At 50.8% G+C, this 21,156-nt stretch overlaps 10 protein-coding genes across 10 annotated transcripts in view; 6 read left to right on the forward strand and 4 right to left on the reverse strand.

Annotated features, from left to right (window-relative positions):
• The first annotated feature begins 9 nt into the window (after positions 1 to 9).
• Positions 10 to 3,082, forward strand: LOC108023919 (uncharacterized). Its single transcript, XM_017093604.3, has 2 exons — positions 10 to 323; positions 392 to 3,082. Exons 1-2 carry the CDS (start codon positions 249 to 251, stop codon positions 2,891 to 2,893), a joined length of 2,577 nt encoding a protein of 858 aa, XP_016949093.1. The 5' UTR covers positions 10 to 248; the 3' UTR covers positions 2,894 to 3,082.
• Positions 3,083 to 3,313: 231 nt separating this feature from the next.
• Positions 3,314 to 4,237, forward strand: LOC108023899 (uncharacterized). Its single transcript, XM_017093585.3, has 2 exons — positions 3,314 to 3,837; positions 3,924 to 4,237. Exon 1 carries the CDS (start codon positions 3,395 to 3,397, stop codon positions 3,737 to 3,739), a length of 345 nt encoding a protein of 114 aa, XP_016949074.1. The 5' UTR covers positions 3,314 to 3,394; the 3' UTR covers positions 3,740 to 3,837; positions 3,924 to 4,237.
• A 934-nt stretch (positions 4,238 to 5,171) lies between these two features.
• LOC108023932 (uncharacterized) overlaps positions 5,172 to 21,156 on the forward strand; it is a 46,491-nt gene continuing 30,506 nt past the window's right edge. Inside the window, exon 1 of the mRNA XM_050887797.1 lies at positions 5,172 to 5,234. The gene's annotated coding sequence lies outside the window, so the exon portion shown is untranslated. The remainder of the gene's footprint in view (positions 5,235 to 21,156) is intronic.
• LOC108023900 (E3 ubiquitin-protein ligase MARCHF5) lies at positions 5,597 to 7,101 on the forward strand. The gene has a single exon (XM_017093586.3). It carries the CDS (start codon positions 5,985 to 5,987, stop codon positions 6,972 to 6,974), a length of 990 nt encoding a protein of 329 aa, XP_016949075.1. The 5' UTR covers positions 5,597 to 5,984; the 3' UTR covers positions 6,975 to 7,101.
• On the reverse strand, positions 7,285 to 8,907 carry LOC108023933 (uncharacterized). Its single transcript, XM_017093619.3, has 2 exons — positions 8,636 to 8,907; positions 7,285 to 8,582 (listed from the first exon to the last, which is right to left on the reverse strand). Exons 1-2 carry the CDS (start codon positions 8,782 to 8,784, stop codon positions 7,490 to 7,492), a joined length of 1,242 nt encoding a protein of 413 aa, XP_016949108.1. The 5' UTR covers positions 8,785 to 8,907; the 3' UTR covers positions 7,285 to 7,489.
• Positions 10,399 to 11,986, reverse strand: LOC108023913 (acidic phospholipase A2 PA4). The gene is made up of 2 exons (XM_017093598.3): positions 11,270 to 11,986; positions 10,399 to 10,830 (listed from the first exon to the last, which is right to left on the reverse strand). Exon 1 carries the CDS (start codon positions 11,903 to 11,905, stop codon positions 11,279 to 11,281), a length of 627 nt encoding a protein of 208 aa, XP_016949087.1. The 5' UTR covers positions 11,906 to 11,986; the 3' UTR covers positions 10,399 to 10,830; positions 11,270 to 11,278.
• Positions 12,511 to 15,189, forward strand: LOC108024015 (TNF receptor-associated factor 6). The gene has a single exon (XM_017093774.3). It carries the CDS (start codon positions 12,618 to 12,620, stop codon positions 14,052 to 14,054), a length of 1,437 nt encoding a protein of 478 aa, XP_016949263.1. The 5' UTR covers positions 12,511 to 12,617; the 3' UTR covers positions 14,055 to 15,189.
• On the reverse strand, positions 15,430 to 17,040 carry LOC108024016 (zinc finger protein 12). The gene has a single exon (XM_017093776.3). It carries the CDS (start codon positions 16,921 to 16,923, stop codon positions 15,544 to 15,546), a length of 1,380 nt encoding a protein of 459 aa, XP_016949265.1. The 5' UTR covers positions 16,924 to 17,040; the 3' UTR covers positions 15,430 to 15,543.
• On the forward strand, positions 17,498 to 19,024 carry LOC108024034 (guanine nucleotide-binding protein subunit beta-5). The gene has a single exon (XM_017093807.3). The coding sequence runs from the start codon at positions 17,668 to 17,670 to the stop codon at positions 18,742 to 18,744; it is 1,077 nt and encodes a 358-aa protein (XP_016949296.1). The 5' UTR covers positions 17,498 to 17,667; the 3' UTR covers positions 18,745 to 19,024.
• On the reverse strand, positions 19,016 to 21,071 carry LOC108024033 (zinc finger and SCAN domain-containing protein 2). Its single transcript, XM_017093806.3, has 2 exons — positions 20,413 to 21,071; positions 19,016 to 20,216 (listed from the first exon to the last, which is right to left on the reverse strand). Exons 1-2 carry the CDS (start codon positions 20,983 to 20,985, stop codon positions 19,464 to 19,466), a joined length of 1,326 nt encoding a protein of 441 aa, XP_016949295.1. The 5' UTR covers positions 20,986 to 21,071; the 3' UTR covers positions 19,016 to 19,463.

A 21,156-nucleotide genomic window follows, 5' to 3' on the forward strand; every position in this document is an offset into this window, starting at 1 on the left:
TGGCAAAGCTCGGTGGAATATCAGACTATAGACTTGGAAAAAACTAAGTCGATCGAAATATTCATGCAAAACCTATCAACAGAAAGCGTATCCCAGGCCTTTTTGTGTTTTTATTTTGGTAAAACAATCAGAACAAAATTTAATCCGGTAATAAGATCGCCTTAAGACAAAAACCCACTAAGAAATAGATGCGCAAAGACCTGAAATAGACTGGAAACCACTCCGAACAGAAGGAAAGTCTGGGGAAGATGAACTACCAAGATATGTACGGCTTACATTTCGAATCGAAAAACGTTGGTACGGGCAGCAACTTTGAGTTCCGGGTAAGTCTGGGGCTAGGGGATCCACAGATGGGTGTTGCTCCCCGAGATGCTCATTGTATATTGCCCAGTTCGCCGATCCGGAGTCCATTCCGAATGCGGTGAGGCGCCACAACGCCTTGAGGGGCGCCGAGCTGGCCCAGCTGAAGCGCCAACGGGAAACGGGCCGATCCCATGTGCCCAGCATGCCGCGCTTCTGCAAGGTGCGTCGCCCCGGCCAGGATGTGACCAGCATGGTGACCTCCCGCGACCTGGACGTGGTCACCCAGCTGTCCCTCGACGCGGAGCTCATTTGCCTCGAAGAGGGGGACGATGATGGTAGTGGTGGCAAGGCCGCGATACCCTCTTACCCAGCGTCACCGCGCCTCTGTGGTGGTGCTGAATCCCCCAGGAAAACGAAGAGAAAATCCAGGCAGGGCAGGAAGAAGAGTACCGCCGGAAGATTGCCCAGAAGTCGTCATGTGGAGGCCGTGCACAGTGGCCACACCTTCGAGAGGCTGGAGGAGCTGCACCGGGAGGTCTGCGCGGAGCTGCAGAGCCTGGGTGGTGAGTCTTGCCCACCTAGTCCGGAGGCCACACCGCGACCACCAAGTCCAAGGAGGAGGAGCTGGGCTGGGAGGAGGCGGCAAGGGCAGCAGCAGCAGAGGAAGCCCCCCCAGGAGGCGGAAGCGGGCGATAGCTCCCTGGCCGATGTGGGCCAGGTGTCCTACGAGGACTACTACAAGCCGCAGCCCATGTGGGCGGACGTCATGCCCTCGGCGATGATGTCGCAGGCCATCAAGGTGAATGTGTGCCAGGCCCAGAACGCCACGCCCCTCTCCGCCTACCAGTTCATGGAGCAGCACGGCAGCGTGGAGCCCGAGCCACTGACCCCCTTCTTCCTGGAGGACAGCGATCTGGAGCACGAGTACGCGGATCGGCAGGGCTACCTGCGCTACGTGGAGCCACGACCCGCCTACGAGCCCACTGACTCGGAAGATCGCGACCCGGCCAGGAACAATCCCGACCAGCCGTGCTTCGTGGAGCTGGAGAGGCGACCGCACCGGATCAGCCTGCTCAGGAGCCTCTCGCCCATGCGGTACACCTCGCAGAGATCGGAGGTGGAGGACCAGGTGGTGCCCCAGGAGGCGCACAAGCCATTGTACTCCAGGAGGGGCACAAGACAGCCGGTGGTGGTTGGGGGCCAGAAACCCAGCAAGTTCCGCAGATCCAATGTGGTGGCCAAGGGAAGTCAGAAAGCCTCCAATCCAAGGACCCGACGTCCTGCACGGGTGACAGGCGGAGGCGATGAGGTGGCTCCAAGCCCACTGAACCCACCAAATCCACCCAATCCCTTCAAGGAGGCAGTGGCCCCGGCCAACAAGCGTCGCAAGCCCAAACCCCTGGTGGTCTACAGCAAATCCCTGGAGGATCTCAAGTACGAGAAGCTGGGCATCTACAACAAGATCACGCTCACCCAGGAGCGGATCATCAGCGCGCTAGACAAGCTGCAGAACAGCCTGCTGCAGCTGCAGGTGCCCCACTGCAGTGCCCAGGAGCGCCAGAAGCGCCAGCGGAACGCCTTCGAGTTCTGCGTCCGCTTCTCGAGGAACTTCCTCTACCCGCTGAAGGGCATGATCGACGATGTGCGCTTCACGTCGGTGGCCAGCTTCAACAGCGCCACCTCCAACGAGGCCTGCCAGCGGGTCGTCTGCGTCTACGGCCTGATGCAGCAGTCCATCCAGGCCTATCAGCGACAGCTGCGCTACTTCCTGCTCGAGAAGGTGCCCCAGAAGCTGAGCGCCCTCATCGAGATGATCTACACGATGACCAACTGCTGCCTGGACAAGGGCATGCTGGACCGCCACGATCCGGTGGTGGAGTGCCTGCAGGAGCGCTGCACCCGGTTCCTCAGCTTCATCGAGGACATGCAGGAGGAGCGCTTCAAGTTGGCTCGCGAGGCGTTGCGGCGTCTGCACAAGCATCAGGGCGGCCACCATCACCAGGGCCACCAGGTGACCAGCAGCACCACCAAAAAGAGGAAGAAACTAGCGAATCCCCCGCGGGCACCCACTCAGCCCAGGCAGGAGAAGCTGCGCTGCCACGAGCGCTACGACCTCAAGATGTGCCTCAACGATCTCAAGCTGTACGAGCCGCGGCTGGTGCCCAAGGAGCGCCAGCAGGCGGAGAAGCGCCATCGGGTGCGCCGTCCGAGGAACTCTCCAAATGTGACCACCGCAGCAACGGGAGCTGCCACGACCGGTGCAGTGGAACTGGCCTGCGACCTGGAAGCACAATCCCTAGGCGGCGACGATATGCAAACCCAGATACAGATGGCCGGCGATGGGATCACCACCACCAGTTCGCTGAGCCTGCTGCCCATTGTGGGCCACGGAGATGGGGGCCAGGCGATGGGGGACGCTGCCACCCAGCAGGGCATTGACGAGGAGCAACTGCATCGCGCCCTGCTGGACGCCCTGCACCTGGTGTCCCGCTCGCAGGTGCAACAGGTGCTCGATCCGCTGATGCGATCCCTGGGCGTCATCCTGGGCGAGAAGCTGGCCGAGGGCGGAGGGGTCCACCAAGGCCAGTAGGCTCCGCCATCCATGCACCCATTCGGCACCTGGACACCGTCCCAAATTGTTAGCCTTCCAAATTGTTCAATCATTTTCCCCACTGGTCCTCAGCAACCATAAAGCTAAATTGTCAAGTATTGGTAGTGCAAATAAAGTGCTCTTTCGAACGAATATCTAAAATAAAGCCCAGCATGGGGCAACAGTATGCTTCGATCCCAGATGTGATCTCTTATTCTTGGAATGGTTGCCCATCCCCTGAAGAAATCGCGGTTGAAATTTAAACTATTCTGACATGTTATTTTTTTATTTTCAAAAATGTGTACACCATAATATTTGCATATAAGAGTGGTAATATTGTCAAAAGGTAACAAAATCCAAGATAGGCGTGTTAACATTGAAACGTCAAATATTTGAAATTGAACTTTGAGTTACCCCTGAGTCTTACTTCAGAATTATTCGTTTATATACGAGCAGCGTGCTTTAGTTTACAAGGCAGTAAATAAAAATAAACCTGACGAAATGTTTTCATCCTTGCGAAGTCTCTTTGGCTCGAAGCCCATCAAAACGGAGGGCACACGCCGCGCAGCCGACGGAATGCAGCCGGAAGCCGTTATTGACCTGACCGAGGAGGTAGATCCCATCGTCAAGCTACTGGTCGACGAGAACAATGTCCCCTACAAGTGTCCCATCTGTCTGGAACCGCCTGAGGAGCCGGTGGCCCCCGTATGTGGCCACATCTTCTGCAATGAATGCCTGACCGGCGCACTGGAGCTGTTCAAACGCTGTCCCATGTGCAACAGAAGCACGCACAGCTTCATTCGCCTGTATACCTATCGACCTTCAAATATTGTTTCTAATGCTTAAAATTGTGTTTTCGATTTTAATGTTGTCGGTCAACTTCAAGAGCGGACAGTAGAAGATCAAATCGGAACGAAATAAACCCAACCAAACCAAAGCACTAGGTATACTGTACTCTTCGGAAAGTATAAAGGGGATATATTTTTAATCAGGATCAGTCGCTGATATTAATATTTGTTTTTTTTTTCAGTTTAAAAAACACTACTTTTTTTCACTAGTTCCAAGTTCTCATACTCTCTCCACATGCTCTACAAGGAGATGAATCTCGGCGTGCGAATCACCAAATCAAATTGAAGACCATTATCTTCGAGCTCACTGGAAAATAAATGCGATCGAATTAAAATAAATTTAAATGAAATCAATTTGTTAATGCTGTAATATATATATATTTTTTTTTTAATGTTAAATTACTTGTTAGGTTTTAATTGTGTATATATACATGTCATTCTTCACTCACAAAATCCTTTACACCCTTTAATTAAACACGGTAAATTAAAAAAAAAAGTACAAAGTGACTTAACAACATGGAACCATAACATTTTTCGCAGTGCATCCATCACTAAGCCTTAACAGATTCCGAATTACAAGTGAAATCGATAATGATCGCTAATCGGGCAGAACAGAAGCCTGCCAACCACTGGATCATATTGCCGCACCTTCCACTCCGACAGCCACAACCCTTGCCCACTTTTATTTGGCCCAAGGCGAAGCACCTGCCAAAAGACCAGGTCTCCTCCTCTCCATCGGCATCCCAGTGACGTTCCTCCAACTCTACCTGGCCACCGATTTCTGGCCCAATTCGCAGTGGTGCCACACTTTGTGGTGCTTTACCGTTGACCGGCTCACTGAAAGAAACATCTTAAGAAAACATGGACTAAAATCAAGATTGAATTGCTTTTAAACAATAATTTTTAAGATTAAATATGAAATTATAGCTATGATGAATATACATTTATTTATTCTCTACTTAAAGATATCTAGATAAGATTATATGGTTTTATGATATTAAGAAATTTCGAAAAAATGGCTAATAATATTTAACGTTTGACATAAATGTTTGTCTGATAATGATAATGATTTTAAGTGATAATGTTTTTGCTTCAATATTATTAAGATAGTTTAGGATTATATACTATCAAAACCAGGACCCGCTGCTATAAGGAAATCCAGAGCCTATGTGGCATTTCCCTCTGTGCAGGCCGTTGCCAAAGTGGAAAAGTGGAATGGAAAGGCTGGCTTTCCCAGTCTGGCTCTCGAATTCTGGCCAAGCTGGAGATCTTTCAGGCCGGCCAAATGTTCTTCTGCTCTCGAGCCGACAGGTTCTGCCTATTTTTCGGTTCGTCGCGAAGTTTTCTTGACTCGCGGATCGGATTCGCCAGCCGAAACCAAGCCGAAGCAGAGTTTGATTAATATTTTTATGTTTTGTGATCAGTGATTGTGTTGATTGTGCTCCCGTTTTTGCCCATAAATGAAGGAATCCCTGCTGAAGATCATCGGGATGGTGAGTTTGGAACAGAATTACTTGTATCTCGTATGTGCCAGGCCAGGCATTTGCATCCAGATCCAGCAGATCCAGTTTCTGGCTGCTCTTGGACTTGGCCTTCGCCTATTTTCACTTACTGGGCCAACAGGTTTTCCTTTTGGCATGTGCCACATTCGCTGAAAGTAAGCCACTAAAAAATAAATGAGAACGCAAGGAGTGCACTAGAAATCTAGAACACACTTATTTTTAAAAGCTCTATAGATGATATATGACCTGGTAATAGCTTATGATATGATATTGGAGTGATACAATAGTAATGCGATTACCTTATAAGCAGTATAAATATTACAATTCTAATATATAATAAGATATATGGCCTGGTAACAGTTTATGATATGAAATTGATATGATAGCCTATAAGCAATATCAAGATGTATTTAAGATCTTTTAAGTATATGGTGAATTATATGATATGTGTTGTCTCCATAACGAATTTAAAGATAGGACATTTCAAGTCCAAAGTCTCAGTGATCTCATGCTCTATTGAAATATCCCAGTGACCAGTGGAGGAGCAGGCCGACATCCTCAAGTAAATCAACACTCAACCGAATTTAGAACCTACAGCCAGGTTTTCCTAACCAGACAAAATCCAAGTTGCTATCTTCAGGCACTTGAACAAAATTCCACTTGCAATCTCCGCTCGGAGATTGGATCCTTGGAGCGTCGAAGGTCACCGTCCACCAACACCACCATTATTACGCCATCACCATGTACCGACGGGTCCGCTCGAGTGCCCAATCGCCACTGCCCAGTCGCCGTCGTCGCTTGAGGAGCGGTCTGCAGCCGCCCGCTGGATATCCCGAGGATGACCGCATGTGCTGGATTTGCCTGAACGGCGACGAGGATCAGCCGCGCCGGGATTGGCTGCATCCGTGTCGCTGTCGCGGCACCAACAAGTGGGTGCACGAGGTCTGCCTGAGTCGCTGGATTGACGAGAAGCAGATCCTGGCACCGGACATCCCGGTGACGTGCACCCAGTGCCGCACGGAGTACATCATAGTGATGCCGCCTCTGTGTCGCTTCGATGCCCTGCTGGAGCTGCTGGACAAGGGCTACGAGCGCCTGTGTCCCAGTGTCCTGATGGGCATCCTGGCGGCCACCGTCTACTTCTCGGCGGTGACCTACGGAGTTCTCACTCTGCTCGAGTTATCTGGCCTCGAGACTGGCATGCAGCTGCTGCAGGAGGATCCCACCTTGCTGATGATCCTGCTGCCGTCGGTGCCCGCGCTCCTGCTGCTGGGCAGGATGGTGCGCTGGGACGACTCCGTGATCCACTGGCTGCGGCGTCACAATCGCCTGGGCGTTCCCGCCGATCACCTGGACCCGTCGGGCGAGCCTCTGCCCGGTGCTCCGCTGGACGATGAGTACTTCGATCAGCTGGAGCGCGATCACCCGGGCTCGGATGGCCAGCAGGGCGGTGCCCTGGCCACCGAGCACCTGGGGCGCGCCTCCTCCAGCTTCTGCATCGCCCTCAGTCTGCCCACCGTGGCCGTGATCCTGGGCCAGAGCCTCTTCGGGCGCTTCTTCGAGGGCAACAAGCTGCTGGGCATCCTGCTGGGCGGAGTGACCTTCGTGGCCACCAAGGGATTGGCCAGTGTCTACTTGCGACAGTCGCAGTACCAGCGGAAGCGCTACAGATTCGTCATGGACTACACTCCGGAGAATGTCGCTCGTTCTCGCAATCGTAATCCAAACTAGTCCAGTCCATCTGGAATCCCTCTTGATTATTTATTTTCTACGATGGCAGCAAGTTCAAACATCAGCCAAAGCGTATTTTAATAAATACTAGACCAGTTTGCGAACTAGTCACGAAAAATAGTCGAAATACTAGCTTATAAATATTTATTCATTTTTGGAACTAGTCACGAAATAGAGTGGTAATACTTTCGTATTAGAATATATTTATTTGTTGTTAACTTCCTTACTGCTATATATTTTTTTTACTTCTAATATTTCATTTCATTTTCATGCTAGTACACACTCCTTCACTAAAAAAAGAATAAGCGAACTGAATTTAGCCACATTTTTATTAACAATTGATAAAGAAAAATCGAAACATCAAGTAGCTCCAGGACGCTGGAGCCAGCGTCTCCGGGACTCTGAACAAAGGACTCTACCTGGCCGAGCTCAAGGACCCGGCCAGAATTCTAAAAACAATCTCAAATCCCCAGCTATCCCACAGTCTGTCTGAGAGATACACATATGGAGGGGAACTACAGGGCAGCTAGAGCCCGCTTGAAGGCTCCCCACTTGTCGCCCACATGCCTGGCCCATCCCAAGAGCCTGGCACGGGATCTCTGGGCCAGGGAAGGACCCGTGTTCTCCACCTCGATGCGTCTGCCCGGCCAGGCGAACATTGTCTTGGCGGCCACCGACTCGTCGAAGAGCAGCAGATAGCAGGGCCTCAGACCCACCGATTCCTGGACAAAGTACTCCAAGAAGTGCTTCTCCGGCGATTGGGCAATGGATTCGTCCAACTCCGGCGGCAATTGGCAGATCACCAAAGCCCTTTGCGGTGAGGTCAGGATGGAGTTCCGCCAGCACTGTGGGTTCTCCGACTTATCCATGGCCGGAGAGGATTGCGAGGGTGAGGGCGAGGGCTGCTCCACCGCCTGACCTTCCTGCTGCTCTTGCGGCGGCGCCGGCAAGGGCATATCCAGCTCTTCGCAGTGAACCAAAGCCGTCTCAGGCTGAGCATACAAACGGATGGGCACTCCTGGAGGATGCTCCAGGCTGCCGGTGGCCAGGAAACGATAAAGATACTTGAAGGGCAGGCCCAGAAAGGCATAACTGGGCTTCGCACTTGGCTCCCCCCTCCACGCCTGGTCGTCCTTTTCATAGCTGATGCTGAGCAGATGACCGGGCTCCAGGGTGGGACGTGCCAGTCCCAAGACCCGGCAGAGGCGTCGCAAATGCAATCCCGACATGCGACGCAGCGTGGGCGACGAGGGCGTGGCCACCAGGATCCAGTGCAGCAGGTATAGAGCCTCCACATCGTCGGTTGTCAGATCGGCATACTGCTCGTCGGCACTGGGGCTGTCCAGCATGAGGCGACATGATGGCCAGTTGTCCGCCACGGAACGACGCAGTCGATCCACTTGACAGCCGGAGCCTGGTTCCGCCTGGAATTGCGGCGGCACCGGGATGAGGGTCCTCTCGTGCTCCTGGCTGCTGGCCGCCGCCGTAAAGATCAGTAGACGAATGTCACTGGCATGGGGTTGGGCTCGCAGTGCCTCGCGCACCTCATCCATCAGCCGCTGGAGGGACACCAGCCACGTTGATGCCGGCGGAGTCACCTTTTCGTTGCTTTTTGGAAGGGGGATTATTATCCATAAACTGGTCAGGGAACCAATGCTTACTTGAAGACCAAGACGGTGTCCATGGGCTCGTTGTCCTGTGACTTGGTCCTCGATTGACTGGGCTTGGCCACGGGCACCGGAACCGATCGCTGGACGAGCATCGGATTGAGGCTGGTGGGAACCATCGCCATCGGAACTGGCGTGTCCATCTCCGGCTGCGACTTGCACTTGCACCACAATGCCAAACGAATCCGAAAGTTCGCTTAAACTCTTTACAATTTTGACAAGGCGATTGTGGTTTCGAAAATCGGAAAACTCAACTGAGAGCTACTTTGATGAAATGTGGTGCGGTCAAAGTTCAAACCAGGAAAAACCAGGAGTACGCTAGGAGTGTCGTTCTTATAGGTATAACTATAAGGAATATGCGAGTCATACAATTAAATTCATTTATTTTGGTACTAAAAAAAATTCTGGTCGTATTTAAGGATACTGTGCTTGTAAAGATCTTTTATTACATACATTTGTATTCCCGAAGTTCGATTTTTCCATTAACCTTTTTTTTTGTCAAATATCGTCGCATAGCGTCTGTCCGTTCGTCCGTCTGTCCGTATGAACGTTGAGATCTCGGAAACTATAAGAGCTAGAGGAGTGCGACTTGGCTTGCAGATCCCTGAGTTCCTGCGCAGCTCAAGCTTGTCTTAGTAGGTTGCCACGCCCATTCTAACGCCCACATTACCAGTTATTGAAGGATAGGTGGCGCTGTGCAATATCGCTTTAAAGCTTATATATCTCCATTTTCTTTTTCTTTAGCGTTCTTCCTTGTTAGATATATATTTCTAAATTATGTGCAATTTCAACTTTGTTATTTGCCAAATGGGTATTACTTTCTTTTTGCTTATCTGTTTGAGTGACGCAACTATTTGCGAACTCAACAAAATAAAGTGCTTACGCAGAAAGTGGGAATGCAATGAATGCGTATAAACCTAGTATTCAGATTGTAGCGTATTGAAATCCGAGTCTCCGAGCAAAAACGAAAGCAGCGATTACAATGCGATGACATTGAAGCCAACAGGAAGTATTTACGAGCACTTTACAAGCTCCACAACAGACGGGCCCCTCTGTTGTAAACTGCACAACAATCAATAGTAACAATACAATCAATAATAATAATACAAATATTTATTTATATTTGATTGCGTCAGGCTCGGGTTCTGATTGTGACTCCCGATGTTTCTTGACCTAGACCCCCTAGTGCGTTGCATCTGTGATCTTAACTTCACGCAAACAAGGACTCGAAAATATAAGGCTAATTTTAACAACTAATATATGTTATCAATTTAATTAAGCTGTTGTATGTAGCTTTTTTTTTAAATGGTGCCCATAATTTATTGGCGGAACCAAAAATAACGATTTTTTTAATAGCATCCTATCTTAAACTCGGAATAAATTATAGTCACTGGATTAGCCCGCATTTTAAGATGTTTTTCAATTGATTAAATATATATTAATTCTAATACTTTGGACTTGGACTACCAAGGAAACATCTTGATCCGTGGATCCCACACCAGACCATGACGCATCTGACCCAGAACGGCAAGTGGTGGCCAATTGAGAGGCGGGCATGCGAGTCAGGGGTCGCCTGGTCATCTGAAGGGGCAGCGGCTACGTCAATGCGACGAGCACAGTCCAGACATACGCCTATGCTAGGTGGCTGGCTGCTGATACCGAGAGCACGGGCAAAGTACGAGATTCCACGACGGATTGCCGGATTGTGGAGCTCGTATTTTCAATACACTTATACACACACACAGGCACACACAGTCTTAGGTTTTTGTCTACTCTTTGGAAATTCCTTTTATTAAGTTACTACGTCTACAACTAATTACACACAGTGTTTATGGGGTGTCTACGGGGTCTACAGCTAGTTAAAAACTTGGTTTTCTGGCAGCCTGTATTCGATTCGTCGGCCTAAACTAGATTGATTGACTACAGCTAGGTGTTTATCGTATCGACTACTACGCGTTATAATAGCACTTGAAAGTCATATACATATGTGGGTATACGGCTTAATACATAGACGGGTGTCTCTGGCTATCTCTCCACCTCTAAGTACGGATGACGATGGTTTATGGTGTGTTGCCATGCTTTCCCATTGAGTTTCAAACCCAATTGCATCACTCTGGGGCGGCTGGTTCGCCTCTTATAAGGGCAGGCGACTTGGGTATACTCCAATCCTGCCGGTCATCGAGCGCAAGCTGGAAATATTGCACAAAAAACAGGTTGTAGTTGGATTGTTACGAATTTAGGCTATAGCATAATTAAGGAAAATAATTAATAAAATGTATGTGCGAGAATTGGGTATTAAAATATTTTCCCAAAACCTATGATTAGGTTTTTTGAGTTCTATTTGCAATCATAATAGCTATTACTGATGTTTTACTTTGAATAATATTTAGATGAATACATGAGTTCAAACTTTATACACATACACATATGCCAAAGATTCTCGAAATTTCCGAAATGAGTTATTTCTGAACAAGTTCTTTTCTGACTTTTGATAAGGGTGGTGAAAAAATGCAATATAAGCATTTTTAAGTCAATATTCCGGATAATATTTTAGTCTACACATTGTTAAAAATGGGTTTAATACTATTCGAAAAGATAGTATGGCTTTGGCTATGATTATCAACCCACCTAGGACTCTTAGAACCGCTTGTTGTTGCGCAGGAAGGCCTTGTGGCGCACCTCCTCCTTGAGGCAGGGATCGGTCTCCTTGCCAGAGCCGCCGCGCTGCACGCAGACGGTCTCCACCTTCAGGCCGAAGCACTGAGTCTGGACGACATTGAAGAAGAGCTTGCCGATGGCGTTCGCATCCTCGTCGCCGGCCATCTTCAGGCAGGTGCGGAACCGCAGATCGCAGCTGCAGTGGGACAGCGTGTAGGGGCGGTAGTTGAAGAGATCGTAGCGATTGGACATGCCGTCGATCCACATCTTGCAGTGGTCGTGCTTCCGGCAGCACTTGTCCGCCTTGGAGGCGCCACCCAGGTCGTTGTAGGTGCCATTGGCCAGGTTGCCGCGTCCGCACCAGCGCGTGTTGGGTGCGATTAGCCAATCCGAGAGCTGCCGCCGCTCACGACGACGCACTGCAGCACTGTTGTGATTAGGTGTGTGGACCTGGGATAGGGGTTCCGTTTCGGTTTCGGTTTCGGGGTCGTGCGATCTGGCGGCCAAGTGCTTGGCATCCGTCCCGGGAACAACGCACAGCTGCCAGGTCGCCAAAATCGCCAGAGGCATCAGAACACAGATAGTGCTTGGGTTCGGGATCCACATCGTGTCGGGTTCTACGTTTTTTTTGGTTTAGCGCCCGGTGTCGGAAACTGATTGCTCTCCAATCAAAACACCACTGCCGTTTTATATGCTCGCCACCGCCGCCAAACCGAAACTGACGCGTTCACACCGGGCCGCATTTCGCGTTCGGATGCGGAATGTCGATAGGTTTGACTGCATTAAATTAAACTAACTAAAAACTAAGCAGTAAAAGCTTTGTAATATTTAAAATGTAAGAGTGTTTACAGTAATTTGAACTTGGGACAGTTTGAATACATTATAAAAACTATAACATGCGCGATTACTTAATAATCGCTATGACAAAGCTAACCCACAAAATATTCTCTTATATGGTTCTTTATTTGTAATATTTGAAAATATATAACTTTTAAGCTACATTAATTAAACGGATTTAAGGAACTAGGGTCTATAAAGAAGTTAAAAAAATAAAAAATAAATCGCTTACCTTAAATTTTACAAATATTTATGCGACATAAATTTTTTTCAAAAAATAACTCAATTAGCTTTCTGCCTATCGAAAGTGGCGCCCGCGCAGTGTGAACCAGTGTGTTTGCGTTTTTTCACGCCCCTCCAGTGTTGCACAACGGCCGACCGTTACACAGCTGTTCCGAGGAGTCATGATTGAAAATTACCTTTTAAATTGAGTTAGTTAATTAAAAACGAAAGCCAGCCGGTGGCCAGAGTAGCAGCAACTATGCAGCGAGTCCAGGCGGAGCAGAAGTCAGCCAGGGTGCACCAGCATCCGCACACGCACGCACATTCCCACAAATTGCAGCCACCGGAGGAGAAGGAGCACAACAGCAATGAGACGAGAACCACATCCACGTCGAATGCTCGAATTGCGGCCAGCAGCAGTGCCACGCCCTCAGCGGGGGCAGTGGGTGGAGGAGCCAGCGGAGCACCCACTCCGCCCAAGAGCCTGGCCCTAAACCAGAACCATCACTATGCTCCCGGTTCGGACACATCCGGGGACCAGGAAGAGGAGCTGCTGGACTCGCGCTACGAGTGCGCCATCTGCATCGATTGGCTCAATGAGCCGGTGCTGACCTCGTGCGGCCATCGATTCTGCCGCAGCTGCCTCACCGCCTGGATGCAGAAGAACAACCAGTGCTGTCCCATGGACAACAAGAGCCTGTCCGCCGAGCACGACATCTTCCCGGACAACTACACACGCCGTGAAATTGAGCAGCTGAAGCGCGATTGCCCCAACTCCTCGCTGGGCTGTTCGGTGGTGGCCTCGCCCATCGAGCTGGACCGCCACCTGCCCAGTTGTCCCTACAGGAGGCAGCAGAAGCCGCAGGAGGAGAAGTGCCCGTTTGCCAAGATCAAGTGCGATTTTGTGGGCCGGCCGGAGACGAATCAGTTGGAGGAGCACCTCAAGGCCGACATGCCGCATCACATGCAGCTCATGCTGCAGGCCTTCCAGCAGACGGCCATCGCCACCTGGCAGCCGCACAAGCCGAGCACCAGTGGCAGCGCCGTGGAGAATGGACACGGACAGCAGCAGCAGCAGCTGCCGCCTCCGCCGCAATATGCCAATGGTGTGGACGAGCAGATTGTGCAGACGATGTACCAGAGGATTGTGGTCCTAGAGCAGAGGACGCGTGAGCAGGAGACGCGACTGGAGAACCTGCAGAAGCAGCTGCGTATGGAACGCCAGCAGGCGCCCGTGGATCCACGCTATAGCAACGGAACGATTGTGTGGCGCATCGAGCACTTCGGAGCCTTGGTGGCCCGCCTGCGGGCCAATGCCAACAATCTGGAGTACTCACACCAGTGCTACACCTCGCCGCACGGCTACAAGTTCTGCGCTCGGCTGAACATCCAGCCGAGGAAGCCACATGTGCTGAGCTTGCATGTGCATCTGATGCAGTCGGAGAACGACTACCATTTGGACTGGCCCTTCAAGGGACGCATCAAGTTGTGCATGGTCCATCCGACGGATGTGACGCTGTCGCAGCACGACACCATCATGACCAAGCCGGAGATACTGGCCTTCCATCAGCCGCGCGAGCCGATCAGCACGCGGGGATTCGGCTTCCTCGAGTACGCCAACATATCGAACATCATTCAGCTGGGCTTCTGCGCCGACGACCGGCTGCTCATCAAGATCGAGATCAATATTGTCTGAGATGGAACGAGGGAACCCGGAAACCTAAGTCTTCCGATCACGTTACGTTTGCGCCGAGGTGGATCGAACCGTAGGGCATTAGGGTAATCTGTGCAGGTCAACAATTAGTCAGAAAAACTAATATTTAGCTACTCCCAGGTTACACATCGTTCTGTTTGTCTCTCTGCAAAGATAGTCCCAGATAATTCCGCTCGTAAGGAGTGCTAGTTAATGCCTGACCTACAATCACCGGCCAAAGTAGCTTAGAGGTACAGATAACCAGGCGACCCTGCGATGTGTGTGGAGTTAATCGATCCACTTTCGTGAACACGTACGCCAACGTACAATATGCAATAACCAATAGCTCAGACGTATATATTTTATATAGACCTTATATAGTATACAAGCGACCGCTAATAGTCACCGTCTAGCAGGCATCACATAAAGCAATTTCGATGATATTCCAAAACTAATCGATATTATCTATCCTAGAACTCCCTTTTCCTTATCCTCACTTATATTGCTAGTTCTTAATTGTTTGTCTTAAAACACAAATGTCGTTGCAGATCACGTAAAAAGGTTACGGAATTTGGACCTATAATTAGAAATCTCAATTGAACGTGGATTTCCCCGTGATCCCTTATCAATGCATTTACACACTTGATTATTCTCTAGTTTTCAAAACATTCTCATCAATTTGATTGATTTTAACTTTTAGTAACCGAGTACGTCCATCAGGTACAAATACCGACCATTTTTTTTTTTAACTAGTTTACTTAATATTCAATTTAGACTTATGCTAGGTTTAAAAGCTTAGGTTTATCGTTTTAAAAAACTAACGAGTGAGCCAACCCGCACTTAGAATTTAAAATATGTACCTTTTCAAACAACGAAGGAGCCGGAAAATATATTTTAGCCTCCGTTTAAGAACTCCAACTTGGCTTGGGAAAACACAAAGGCTGTATGTACTTATTATTTTACCCCGATACTTAACTTAGACCATAACTATACGTACTATGTTTAGAGCTAAGAACCTCGATTAGAACGCACAGGCTGGCTTAGATTGAAATCCAGTTCGGCCTGGGCTCTGATCGCCGACAGAGTGGGTCCTTCTCCGGTTAGGAACTCCCAATAAAGGACACTTTTGTACCGCCAATCAATTGTGTTCTGTTTTCTACTCCACCGGACGACCATAAGGCGGCCGAGCGTTGGTTTGCAAACTTGAAGATTCCCAGCACCTGGCTTAATTCCAGCGGATCGCCCAGTTGCATTTCGGCGCGGGAGCGAAGCTGGTCCGCTGCTGCACTGCCTCCGCATAGACGACTGGCTTAGCTCCGATTGAGAACTGTATATATACTCTTCGTTGTTTCCAAGTAGTGGAGAGTAAGGCGGGATCTCCTTCTTAACATTTTATTGATTTTCATGAAAATGAAAACTTTTCTTGTCTTCGTTATCGCGCATTTTGGTGCTTGTGGCTTAACTAAACCTAAAACTAGTCCTAACCAGCTACTCAGTTGGCCAGGCGCCAAGTGGCGGCGGCGCTCTCGGTCTGCTCAACCAGCTGCTCCTCCACATCGAGGTCGATGGCCATGGTGATGGTGGTGCTCGGCGGTGTCTTGCCCTCGATCACCTCGATGGTGACTGCCTGCGGCAGTGGATTCACAGCTGTCTTAACTCTCCCCGGATCGTGGCTACGCATGTGGGCGTTCAGGCCGCCGGATTGGGCGAAAGTCTTGCCGCACAGCCTGCACTCGTACTTGCGCTTCTCCGAGTGGAGCAGTTTGTGCACCCGCAGCGCCTTCTTCCTTTGGAACGTCGAGCCGCAAATGTCGCAGGCGAAGGGTCGCAAATTGGTGTGCGAAACGGCGTGGACATTGAGGTCATGGAAGCTATAGAAGGCCTTGCCACACACGCCGCACTTGGCCGGCCTTTCGCCCGTGTGGCGACGCATGTGGGCAGTGAGCACGCCCCGATCCCGGCAGGGTCGTCCGCAGATCTCGCAGATGCAGGGCATGCGACCCGTATGACAGATGCTGTGCGAGGACAGCTCCTTCTGCGTGTAGAAGGTGGCATCGCAGTCCGGACACTTGTGCGACTTGATGCCGGTGTGCCGCAGGCGGTGGGTCATCATGTTCCCCGACTGAGTGAATGGTTTGCCGCAGATGTCGCAAACGATGCCCGTGTGCTTCCAGCGATGGCCGCGCAGATCGCGTTCCGTGCGAAACGTTTGGTTGCAACCCTCCTCCTCGCATTTGTACTCTGGCGGCGGACCATTCCGCTTCCTGATTCCTGCCGCGGTGTGCTTCATGCGGCGATGGTTGTTTAAGCTGCGCTTCGAAGCGTACGTTCGTTCGCACTGTTCGCACGGGAAGAGCATGTTCTTGGTGTCGTCGCTGGGCTGCGTGGAGTAATCGTCATCCGAGTCACTGTCTTCTTCGTCCTCGTCCGGAAACTCATCGTTGTCGCCCGTCCAGTCGGGTTCCATGTCCAGCAGAGCCTCCTGGGTCTCGCACAGTGTCTTCTTCATGGCAGCCTCCCGCTGAAGATGCTGGCGCGGAGCACTGTCCTCATCCTCCACCTCCTCCTCCTCCTGTCCCAACGCCGCTGTGTCCGTGCTTGGCTCCTCCGCAGGCTCGTCTCCAAAGTCCTCCTTTATCTGCGGTTCGCTGGCAATGGGATCGCTGGCCGCCTTGTCGGCGGACTCCTCGGTGGCGCAGTGCACGGTGAGGTGCTTTGCCCGGAAGTGTTCCGGAAAGCTGTCCAAAGGCAAGCGCTGGCCGCACAGGCCGCAGCAGACGCCCCAGGAGGCGGGTGCACTGAAGAGCACCTCGCCGCATCGGACGTTGTGGTAGCCACCGGGCGCATCCGCCCGTGGCAGAATCTTGATCATCGTGGCGGATGCGGGTTGCAGGCTCCGGCGTTAAAGTGTTCCTACCATCGGATTGGCGTCTCTTTTTTTTTGTAAGTTCGTGGGAGTGGATTTGTTATCAGCTGGCGACCAGTGTTGGCTAACTGCCGGTGGTTCCAAGCTTCCTTGAAGAGTGGCGCCAGTTTTGAAATGGCTTCCAATGCGATAAAGCTTGTTTTAATATTGTAATAAAAATTACATGAAACGTATCCTATGGAGGTGTATATATAGATTTGGACGAAAAACGTAGCTTTATGCCTGGAAAATCAGAATAAAGATAAGATTTGTTAAAATATCATTTTTCTTAAAGTCTAATTTAGAACCTTCCGTACTCGGCCTTGTAACTTTCGACCATTATCTTTCTTCCTTCAATACATTTTTTTTTTAAAAAGACTTGTTGGCTTTGCCTTTACAAAGGTTTCATATACTACTGAAATAACAAGAAATCAAGGATAAAATCAATTTTTCAAGTGCCCCATTAAAAGTAATCGAAAGCTAAGCTACCACGCATAACGGTACATTTGGCGCTCTGACAGCGGTAAACAGCTATCGATAACCGACCGCGCCTATCGGCCACCGTTGTGTATTCGGATTTTTGTATTTGAGTATACACTTTTTTCGGCCATCCTATCCATTGATTTTTCGCTGTCCAGTCGGGCAAGTTGGAACACAGGACACGGTATCCCCCAGAGAAACGCCCCAGAGAGATCCCGATCCGGAGCAACCATGTCGGAGGCGGCTGTGCCAGCTAGCAATGCGAATGCGAATGCCAGCGAGAAGATGGCCAGCTTGGTGCGGGAGGCGGAGAACCTGAAGACCAAGCTGGAGGAGGAGCGCCAGAAGCTGAACGACGTCAATCTGTCGAACATTGCCGAGCGGCTGGAGCAGATCGCCTATGTGAACATCAAGCCGCGCAAGGTGCTCAAGGGCCACCAGGCGAAGGTCCTGTGCACCGACTGGAGTCCCGACAAGCGTCACATCATCTCCTCGTCGCAGGACGGCCGGCTGATCATCTGGGATGCGTTCACCACGAACAAGGAGCACGCCGTCACCATGCCCACCACCTGGATCATGGCCTGTGCCTACGCTCCGTCGGGCAATTTCGTGGCCTGCGGCGGGCTGGACAACAAGGTCACAGTGTATCCGATAACCTCGGATGAGGAGATGGCGGCCAAGAAGCGCACAGTGGGCACCCACACCAGCTACATGTCGTGCTGCATCTACCCGAACTCGGATCAGCAAATCCTCACGGGCAGCGGCGATTCCACATGCGCCCTGTGGGACGTGGAGTCGGGCCAGCTGCTCCAGAGTTTCCACGGCCATTCCGGCGATGTGATGGCCATCGATCTGGCCCCCAACGAAACGGGCAACACCTTCGTCTCGGGCAGTTGCGATCGCATGGCCTTCATCTGGGACATGCGCTCGGGCCATGTGGTGCAGTCCTTCGAGGGCCACCAATCGGATGTGAACAGCGTCAAGTTCCATCCTTGCGGAGATGCCATAGCCACGGGATCGGACGACAGCAGCTGTCGACTGTACGATATGCGGGCGGACCGCGAGGTGGCCGTGTTCGCCAAGGAGAGCATCATCTTCGGGGTCAACTCAGTGGACTTTTCGGTCAGCGGAAGGCTGCTGTTTGCGGGCTACAACGACTACACCGTCAACTTGTGGGACACCCTGAAATCGGAACGGGTTTGCCTGCTCTACGGGCACGAGAACAAGGTGTCCTGCGTCCAGGTCTCGCCCGATGGCACCGCTCTATCCACCGGCAGCTGGGACTACACCATCCGGGTGTGGGCCTAAGCCGTGGCGAACTAAGATCCCATTGTTAGGGGGCTTCTGTCCAGGACGGATGCTGCCTCGCTTTGTTTTCCCCTCTGTTCCATCTAGTCTCTATTATGTTTCTGTTGTGCATTTCTAGGATATTTAATTTACGGATTTGGAGGGTCATATCGGGACTACCAACTGCTGTATTATAACGAACACAAGTATATATATATATGTATCTCTGCGTGTAACCATTATGCGACTAGCTATAAGTTCCTGTTCGAAATAAATGTTGAGCGATAGAAAAACTCGTTTTTTTGAAGAGAAAACCATTTTGTGTAGCGTTTTTCAGGATTTGTATTGTACCGGGTTCTGTGCGAAGTGGTTTCTCTAAGGTTTAATACACGCGGAAGAATACTCGTTGCTTAAGACTAGCCTAATGCTGAACAGGTTTAACAGTATGTACAAATTGTCCCTATTGATATGTAGAAACTAATACTTTTTAAACATAAACGGAGAGATTTCCTCTTTTTAAAGGGTTTCTTAAGGTACAGCTAGTAATATCTTTAAATTAAAGGATTGGCTTCTCAAAAATTGGAACGATAGTGTCTTGAACTACAAGTTTTTATACTTTTGTAAACCTTCAAACCTAGAGAAGTGGACGTAATACGTGATGTATGTGTCATGGATATAATGAGAAAACTATAGGGGATATAGAATGCGATTTCGAGAGGCAGAGGATCCCCTCATTCAGGTCAGTAGGTGAACATCACTTCGATGGGGCCCGCCTCCACGTCCTCCGTTGCATTGGTCGCCGCCTGGAGCTTATGCGCCCGCATGTGGGCGGACAGGCCTGCCGCCTGGGCATAGGCATTCCCGCAAATCTTGCACTTGAACTTCTTGATACCCAAGTGCAGGTGCTTGTGATGGTACAGCGCCTTCGGGCGGGAGAAGGCCGAATCGCACTTGTCGCACTTGTAGGGCTTCTCGGTGGAGTGCATGGCCTGGTGTTCGTTGAGCAGCGACTTGGAGGCGAAGCGGCGGGCACAGGTCTGGCACTGGAAGGGCTTCTCCCCCGTATGCGTGCGCCGGTGGACGATCAACGCCTCCCGGTAGCGGGATCTATAGCCGCACAGCTCGCACACGTAGTTCCGCTCCTCACTGTGGACACGCCGATGCGAGGTGAGGTTGTGCTGGTTGACAAACGACTTGCCGCAGTTCTCGTGCTCGCATTTGAATGTCCGGGCGCCGGAATGTCCCTGCACATGGCGGAGCAGGGAGCGCGAGCTCTTGAACACCTTGTCGCACAGCTGGCAGGCGAACTCCGTGTGCTCCTTGCGACGGTGCTGGGCCAACGCCCGGTCCACATCGAAGGTGGCCTCGCAGTCGTCGCACTTAAAGGCCTGCGGATGCGGGTGGCTCATCTTCAGGTGCGTGTTCAGGTATTTCTGGGTCGTGTACTTCCGATCGCAGTGCGGACAGTTGTAGCCCTTGGGCTGGCGCTGCTTCTGCAAGGAGAAAATAGTTAGATATAAGCGATTGAAGGCAAAATGATACTTGTGAGCATGTTTAGTTTCATTAATTTTACGGGTTTTATAATAATTAAGCAAAATATTTCCGTATAAAGGTTTTTTTTCGTAAAATATGTTTTTAAAACTATAATGACTAAAGATTTTACTTCTGCAAGCCTTTTTCCGGCACTACCTTAAAAACAGACTGCTGGTCCTCCTCCTCATCCGGTTGTTCGTCCTTGCCATCATCCACACCCCTCATCACCTGCAGATCGCAGCCCTCGTTGTCGGAGGAATCGGGGGAACTGCCGCGATCCGGCTGCCACATCGTATCCATGGTCGCCTCGTCCTCGGACTGTTTACCCTCAAGCGACATGATGCGCAGAGGGTTGTCCTCTTCCTGGTCCAGCTCCTGTTCCGTGTCCTCCGCCTCCAGGGCATCCTCGGTGGACAGGAGCTCCTCCTTCAGGCTGTCCACCAGCAAACTGGCTGCAGCGGTCGCCTTTAGCTCCTGATCCGCACCTGGTCTGGACGCTCCCAGTCCCGTGACCGTTTGGGTCAGGGGCCGGCCCTGCTTGTCGAAGTGCACGTTCCGGATGTGGCGGGCGAAGTCCTCGAAGCCAAAGTGCTTCATCTCGCAGAGCAGGCAAATCAGTTGGAAGCTGTTCGCCTCCTGTTCGTAGAAGATCTCGCCGCACTTCGGTCGCAACTGCTGCTGGGCGTGCAGACGCACATAGTCCACGTTGACGAGGCAATGTCTCAGCATTGTGCGCGCCGGCTGCTCTCAATTCATCCCAAGAGTGCAAGTGAAATTTTATATTGAACAAAATCAAAATAAAATATGTAAACAAATGTTCGATTGACTTCGATAGGCAGCTAGTGCAGACACGAACCAAGGCGGACCGATGGGCAGCAGTAAGGACTCGAACCAAGGGTT

Source organism: Drosophila biarmipes, chromosome X (genome assembly GCF_025231255.1).
Source record: "Drosophila biarmipes strain raj3 chromosome X, RU_DBia_V1.1, whole genome shotgun sequence".
NCBI lineage: Eukaryota > Metazoa > Arthropoda > Insecta > Diptera > Drosophilidae > Drosophila > Drosophila biarmipes.

Coding starts and splice junctions, on each gene's coding strand:
- LOC108023919 (XM_017093604.3), top strand. CDS start 249: ATGAACTACCAAGATATGTACGGCTTACATTTCGAATCGAAAAACGTT. Junction 324..391: donor GCAGCAACTTTGAGTTCCGG/GTAAGTCTGGGG, acceptor TATATTGCCCAG/TTCGCCGATCCGGAGTCCAT.
- LOC108023899 (XM_017093585.3), top strand. CDS start 3,395: ATGTTTTCATCCTTGCGAAGTCTCTTTGGCTCGAAGCCCATCAAAACG.
- LOC108023900 (XM_017093586.3), top strand. CDS start 5,985: ATGTACCGACGGGTCCGCTCGAGTGCCCAATCGCCACTGCCCAGTCGC.
- LOC108023933 (XM_017093619.3), bottom strand. CDS start 8,784: ATGGACACGCCAGTTCCGATGGCGATGGTTCCCACCAGCCTCAATCCG. Junction 8,583..8,635: donor GACACCGTCTTGGTCTTCAA/GTAAGCATTGGT, acceptor CCTTCCAAAAAG/CAACGAAAAGGTGACTCCGC.
- LOC108023913 (XM_017093598.3), bottom strand. CDS start 11,905: ATGTGGATCCCGAACCCAAGCACTATCTGTGTTCTGATGCCTCTGGCG.
- LOC108024015 (XM_017093774.3), top strand. CDS start 12,618: ATGCAGCGAGTCCAGGCGGAGCAGAAGTCAGCCAGGGTGCACCAGCAT.
- LOC108024016 (XM_017093776.3), bottom strand. CDS start 16,923: ATGATCAAGATTCTGCCACGGGCGGATGCGCCCGGTGGCTACCACAAC.
- LOC108024034 (XM_017093807.3), top strand. CDS start 17,668: ATGTCGGAGGCGGCTGTGCCAGCTAGCAATGCGAATGCGAATGCCAGC.
- LOC108024033 (XM_017093806.3), bottom strand. CDS start 20,985: ATGCTGAGACATTGCCTCGTCAACGTGGACTATGTGCGTCTGCACGCC. Junction 20,217..20,412: donor ACCAGCAGTCTGTTTTTAAG/GTAGTGCCGGAA, acceptor TTCTCCTTGCAG/AAGCAGCGCCAGCCCAAGGG.